We start from the raw sequence: 6,917 nt of genomic DNA on the forward strand, positions 1-6,917 counted from the left end.
AAATTGAGTAATCTAATAATTATAAACGAGGTTTTCAAAAAAAAATAATTATTTTTTTTTAATAAATACTTTTCCGGAATGTCTTTATTCCAGAGTATTGTTCATATTATAATCTATTCATATCCCAGAGTATTTTTTTTAGTTGAATTTTTTTGGGGATTCCGAATGCTACATTTTGTAATGTTTTAAGTCATCTTTTTTTTTTTTTTTTTTAACAAAATGTCTAATTTTTTACATTAATATTGTATATAATTCATATAATTATGTTTGTTCAAAATTTTGTTAAATTAAGCAAAAAAATGATTTTTTTTTTAAATTTCGGAGTTCTTAAAATTTAAGAGTTTTTTTTTTCCTGAAATCCAAAATTTTAGTCCGAAATCTGAAATAATGTTCCGGAATCAGTCAAAAAAATTGTTTTTCTTGTTAAATATGTCTATTCCAGAGAAAGTGGTTTATTTTGTTAATTGTGTTTGGTTATTATCTTCAAATACATATTAAAAAGTGGTTATATTGAGGAAGCTTTTAGAGTCAAAATTGATTACATATAAAGAGTAACCCATTTGCCGGTCAAAATTATGATGCTTTATTTGGAGAGCCTCCTTGGATAGAATATCTGCGATGAATGCTTCGATGATAAGGGTTATACACATTTCAAGTATTTTATGCCCTTTATGCAACAAGGAGAATGATGAATCATCATATCATCTCCTAATTACATGCAATTATACTAAGGAGGTGCAAGATAAGATTCTTAAATGGTGTGGGGTTTGAAATAGAAGATTCTTAAATATAAGAGATTTCATTGATTATGCGATTGCTTGAGGAAATTGCCCTAGGAAGAAATGGATTCTAAGCTTGTGTTTTACCGTCTTTTATGAAACATTTGGTTGAACATAAACGACAAGTATTTCTTTGTAACTTTGTTTATTTGTTATATTTCTATCGTTTTCTCTTATTGTAAAGGTACTTTTCCTCATGTTAGCTTCTTATTTGTGAGTGCCTTTTATAATATTATTTGCCGTTTAAAAAAATAAAAAATAAAAAATGGTTAGATTTCTTAATTCCCTATATTAAACTTATACTTAATTCCCTATATTAAACTTATAAATGTTTTTTTAATAAAAATAATAAATAAATAAGTAAGATAACTTAATAAATAAAGGATCTCCTCGTATATTGATACTAGTTAACAACGTTATTAATTTAGCGTGGCGAAGTAAATTGTTGAAACTTGAAAGGTATTTGGACCTAAATATCTACACCGGTCAATTTGGAACGTCTACAACCCACCAAACCAACAACCAGCCACCCCTCTCTCTCTCTGGTTAGTATACCTATACATATAAACCATGAATCTATATACAATTAAATATTTATGTCGAATCACTGAATCCATGACCCCATATCTCCAATTCCTCTTATATATATAGCACACCCGTTGGTATTCTTCACACTTCATTGCTCGTCTCGATAAACCCACTCACGCATTTGACGTGTTTCAACAAATTCTTACATACCAAGGTAAACCCACACTCCAATTCCCTCTCTTTCTTTCTCTCTCTGTGTTCTATGATTCAGAATCTTCTCTAATTTCTTGAAACTTGATAAAAGATCCAGCATTCGTTGTGTTTTGCAAACCAATTCGGTTCAACTCACCTATGTTTTTACGAGATTCAGTCCATTGTGTGATTTGATTTGTTGGTTTTGCGGAGAAATTAGAGGTTTTAGAAAACTTCACTTCAGTTTGATCTGTAGATCTGGGTTTTACTGTTGAATTAGGTAGGGTTTTATGTTTAAGTATTGAAATCGGATGTTCTCAGACCTGTAGATCAGGATCAGTTCTTTAATCACTGGATACTGAATCAAACTTGTCGTTTTTATCATGATCTGATTTGGTGATCGATCCACTTGAAGCTCAGCTAATTGGGTTAGATTCAGAAAAAAAAATGTTTTTCTGATTTCGAAACCTAGTGGGACCCACATGGAATGTACCATCTGCCTTACTGCTTGTACATTTAATGCTCTTTAAATTTGCTGTATTAAGTTCATTTTTCACAACTTCTCACTCTCACAAGATAGATTTTTTTAATGGTATACAACAATTCATTGCATCTGTAGTTGTGTCACAAGCATTTATATCATAAAGACCCAAAATTGGGTTAATTAGTTATCTGTCATTTTATGAACATTGAAGAAAAGGGCACACACACACAGTACCCCACAATAGAGCAGGAATTTGGGGGTATCTGTAGTGGCGATTCTGGATTTTTCTACCAGACGATGCACAACAAGAACATGTTTTTATTTGCTTTCTTTTAATTTTCAAAAAGACTTCTCTTTTATGTCAAATTGTTTACTTTTTTGCTTATTTTGTATTTACAGGTGTTTTTGAGCAAGCACCGATGGCGACAGGGCAACTTTTCTCCCGTACAACACAAGCTTTGTTCTATAACTACAAGCAGTTGCCAATTCAGCGCATGCTTGATTTCGACTTCCTTTGTGGTATGTCAAATTACCTTTATCCCCTCAATACCCAATTCGCTAGAGAACTTATTGCTGCTTTATTTATTTTTATGTTTGTAAGGTTTCAAACTTCTGACTAACTTTTAACTCAATTAGGGAGAGAAACACCTTCAGTTGCTGGAATCATTAACCCTGGTGCTGAGGGATTTCAGAAACTATTTTTTGGCCAAGAAGAGATTGCAATTCCAGTTCATTCCACGTATGTCTTCTTTGTCAATATGATTAACAAATTTAAATATGATCCAATTTTATGTGATGATGTTACAGAAGTATTTGAGAAATGGAATAGATAAAGGATGAGGGTAAATTTGTAAAAAGTTAGGATCTAACCCTCACTTTCATTATTAAATGGTTCTATGCTTTTGCAGAGTTGAAGCTGCTTGTGCTGCGCATCCTACTGCAGATGTATTTATAAATTTCGCATCCTACAGAAGGTCAGTTGAAAGCTGCTTTTGCAAATTTTATATTTATTAAAAGTTTTCAAGTTGCAAGAAGTAATGATATTAATTATTTCCCCACAAACGTTTTTTTCAAGAACTTGGTTGTTGGTTAGTGACATCAACAAAACATTTATAACGAAAAAAACTTCTGAAAAGGCACCAAAATGTTACACAAATGGCACACTTCAAACAAGGACCAAAATTGCATGAAAAACTTAGCGGGACCAAGTTTGCAAAAATTCCCTATAGTCAGGGACCATTTTTGTAATTTAGTCCTGTTTCAACATTTGAACAAAATAGAAACTTGGTTACCATAAACCCACAAATTCATATTGTAAAAGCACATACATAAATTCACAATAAAACAATTGTTTTTTATTTACAACAGTGCTGCTGCTTCATCCAATCTTGCCCTCAAACAACCCACCATCAGAGTTGTGGCTATTATAGCTGAAGGTGTTCCTGAATCTGACACCAAGGAATTGATTGCATACGCAAGATCAAACAACAAGGTAAATAAAATGGGACCCACATTCTAAAATTTCACTTTCAACATATAAATATATCTATTAACAGTAATGATTTTGCAGGTTGTTATTGGGCCAGCAACTGTTGGTGGGGTTCAAGCTGGAGCTTTCAAGATTGGTGACACTGCAGGAACAATTGATAACATTATTCAATGCAAACTTTACAGGCCTGGATCTGTTGGATTTGTCTCCAAATCTGTATGTTATTTTTTTCTCATTTGTGTGATTACGTTTTCGTCCTTTCAAAGTGTTCATGGAGAAAATATGACTCTATGATTTGTTTAACTTCAGGGAGGCATGTCAAATGAGCTGTACAACACAATTGCCCGTGTCACGGATGGACTTTATGAAGGTAGAAAGATAAACACGAAAACTTTATTTTACATCTGTCACTGTCATTATCACTGTCAGATGCTCTAAATATAATAATGGTTTTGTAGGTATTGCAATTGGAGGAGATGTTTTCCCCGGTTCTACTCTTTCGGATCATGTTTTGCGGTTCAACAACATTCCTCAGGTACGTTGACATTGTGGTAAATTACGGTTATACCCTCTTTTGCAATATGCATAAGTCTTAACGTGTTTGTTTGGGAAAATTCAGATCAAAATGATTGTTGTGCTTGGGGAACTTGGTGGGCGAGATGAGTACTCGTTAGTTGAAGCTCTTAAAGCGGGAAAAATCAATAAGCCAGTATGTGCTTGGGTCAGTGGGACTTGTGCCCGCCTTTTCAAGTCTGAAGTCCAATTCGGGCATGCGGTAAGCCTCTTGCCTTTCTTTGAAGGGTAGAATCGTAATTTCACTTTGTTTATCCGTTTTTTTTAAAAATGTTTTCTCAATGAAATTAATATCAGGGGGCTAAAAGTGGAGGTGAAATGGAGTCTGCACAAGCTAAAAACCAAGCTCTGATGGATGCCGGTGCCATTGTCCCAACATCATATGAATCATTTGAAGCCTCCATTAAGGAAACATTCGCCAAATTGGTATTATATATATATATGTCTCTTTTAACACTTCTTAGGGCTGTTTTCGTCAATTCCCATCTTTTCAACTCAACTCATGTCTTGTCTTATGGATTCTTTTTTATTTTTCCATTTTTGTTCCATAAATTGATTTTTTTTGGGTGTTTTTTTTTTTTTTTTTTAGGCGGAAGAGGGAAAGATTAGCCCTGTCAAGGAGATCACGCCTCCCCAAATCCCAGAGGATCTTAACTCTGCAATCAAGAGCGGGAAAGTACGAGCACCGACTCATATTATTTCCACCATCTCCGATGACAGAGGTAAAACACCAAACCATGTAAAATGACCATTTTGCCCCCCATCACTTCTTTTCCCGCTGGTGATTAAAGATTCTCTTTTTCTGAATTTTTAGGTGAGGAGCCATGCTATGCTGGCGTACCGATGTCTTCCATTGTTGAAAAAGGAATGGGAGTCGGTGATGTCATTTCACTTTTATGGTTCAAACGCAGTCTTCCCCGCTACTGCACACAATTCATCGAGGTTTTTTTTGTTGTTTTTTAAAAAAAAAAAGAATTTTTATTTATTTATTTATTTATATTTTATAATTCCATCTCATATATTTATTTGTTATATGATTTATTCACCAGATTTGTATCATGTTATGTGCCGATCATGGGCCATGTGTCTCCGGTGCTCACAACACCATTGTAACCGCTAGGGCAGGAAAAGATCTCGTATCCAGCCTTGTTTCCGGTACTTCACTTTGAACCAAATTTTATAAAAAAAAAGTAATAGCGATAAGAGTTTTATAAAATACTGAGTTATTTAATTTCTGATTTGTGAAACAGGTTTGCTGACTATTGGTCCACGTTTTGGTGGTGCTGTTGATGATGCTGCTCGATACTTCAAAGATGCCTACGATAGGGTGAGTCGAGTTCATGGATTTGGATTCCGTACCTAATTATATATTATAAGAGTATATTACAAGAACGGTCCTTGGTTTTCACAGTATTTTGCAATTTAGGGACCTGAACTGTCAATATGTTTTTAATTTTGGTCCTTATTACTTATTTCCTTTCAACTTTGGGACCTTTTGTATGAGCGTTAATTTCAAATATTTTGAGAAACTCAAGGACCATTCTCGTAGCTTATTTTAAATATAACGGAAAACACGAAATAAGGACAAAGTGTTTGAGATCTTAATTTTTTAATTTGTGTTTTCTTTTTCTTAACAGAAACTTTCACCATATGAGTTTGTTGAAAGCATGAAAAAGAAGGGTATTCGGGTGCCCGGAATTGGTCACAGGTACGTTATTTATAGAACACGTTGTAATGTATTTGACATGCACTAGAATGAGACAAAATTTGCAAATTTTTGTCTCACGAAAAATGATGGGACTCAATCTCTTGTCTTTGAAAAGACGTAAATGCCCTAGAAAGCTTGTTTATACCTGTTTACTATGATTCCCTAATTTAATAATGTATGTTTGGTGGTTGTAAAACAAAGGATCAAGAGAGGGGATAACAGAGATAAGAGAGTGGAGCTACTACAACTATTTGCACGAACAAATTTCCCATCAACCAAGTACATGGAATATGCGGTTGAAGTAGAAACTTACACTCTCTCAAAAGCAAACAACTTAGTGATGAATGTTGATGGTGCCATTGGTACCCTTTTCTTGGATCTTCTTGCGGGTAGCGGACTCTTCACCAAACAAGAAATCGATGAGATTGTCAGCATCGGTTACCTCAACGGTCTCTTTGTCTTGGCACGTTCCATTGGTCTCATCGGGTAAGTCAACTTCCATTCCAATTACAACAAATAGCAACATACTTTCATTTGTCTTAAATTAACGACTAAGGTTGTACCTTCTGCATTATTGTTTGTACTTTGTCTATGGTGAATGAATGCTGATGGTTTGAAAATTTGTAGGCATACGTTTGACCAGAAGAGGTTGAAGCAACCACTATACCGTCACCCATGGGAAGATGTTCTTTACACCAAGTGATTGTTCTGTGTTGTATTGTAATAGTAATACTAATGCATCATTGTTGGATGTATTTCCTTTTGTTTGTTTGTATCATTTAGCTTATGGCTTTCTATTTCGATTGTTATGTGGAGGGAGTCTTGAGTCTTGTTTCGGAACTTTACAAAAAATAACACAATCATGGAGCATTTTTCATTCTCTTGTACTAGTTTCTTTGTAATTGTTAATGATATCTTTGTTTCTGTTGAATGAAGATCTATAAAAAGCATAAATATTTCAAAATCAAAATTATCAGAATTATATATCGACATTCAATTTCGATTTATCAAAGTAGAATATTAATGATGTTAATTCGAACGCGAGAAGCTCGGATTTTTGAAGCTGATAGTCTTCAGACTCTTTATTTAATCAAAACAGGACATCAACATTACAAATAAAGGTGCAGGTATTTAAAGACTTTTAAACATAAACCTATTAGAACA

The 6,917-nt window shown here is 33.9% G+C and overlaps 1 protein-coding gene across 2 annotated transcripts; it reads left to right on the forward strand.

Moving 5' to 3' along the window:
- The first annotated feature begins 1,401 nt into the window (after positions 1-1,401).
- On the forward strand, positions 1,402-6,684 carry LOC144999712 (ATP-citrate synthase beta chain protein 2). Of its 2 annotated transcripts, none has more exons than XM_078958883.1 (17): positions 1,402-1,521; positions 2,383-2,502; positions 2,620-2,722; positions 2,892-2,957; positions 3,352-3,475; positions 3,554-3,688; positions 3,782-3,842; positions 3,931-4,007; positions 4,092-4,247; positions 4,343-4,471; positions 4,635-4,767; positions 4,860-4,987; positions 5,095-5,200; positions 5,296-5,372; positions 5,683-5,753; positions 5,955-6,239; positions 6,381-6,684. In XM_078958883.1, exons 2-17 carry the CDS (start codon positions 2,403-2,405, stop codon positions 6,454-6,456), a joined length of 1,827 nt encoding a protein of 608 aa, XP_078815009.1. In that variant the 5' UTR covers positions 1,402-1,521; positions 2,383-2,402; the 3' UTR covers positions 6,457-6,684. The 2 variants fall into 2 exon arrangements, with proteins under 2 accessions (XP_078815009.1, XP_078815010.1); XM_078958884.1 differs by lacking the exon at positions 1,402-1,521 and adding an exon at positions 2,279-2,297.
- Positions 6,685-6,917: the final 233 nt, after the last annotated feature.

This window comes from Lactuca saligna, chromosome 6 (assembly GCF_052625555.1).
Source record: "Lactuca saligna cultivar CGN05327 chromosome 6, ASM5262555v1, whole genome shotgun sequence".
Taxonomy (NCBI): domain Eukaryota; kingdom Viridiplantae; phylum Streptophyta; class Magnoliopsida; order Asterales; family Asteraceae; genus Lactuca; species Lactuca saligna.

What these genes read in the sequence shown, in the direction of transcription:
- LOC144999712 (XM_078958883.1), top strand. Translation starts at nt 2,403, where the DNA reads ATGGCGACAGGGCAACTTTTCTCCCGTACAACACAAGCTTTGTTCTAT. An exon ending in CACCATCTCCGATGACAGAG is followed by an intron (nt 4,768 to 4,859) that starts GTAAAACACCAA and finishes CTGAATTTTTAG; the next exon opens with GTGAGGAGCCATGCTATGCT. An exon ending in GTGCCCGGAATTGGTCACAG is followed by an intron (nt 5,754 to 5,954) that starts GTACGTTATTTA and finishes TGTAAAACAAAG; the next exon opens with GATCAAGAGAGGGGATAACA.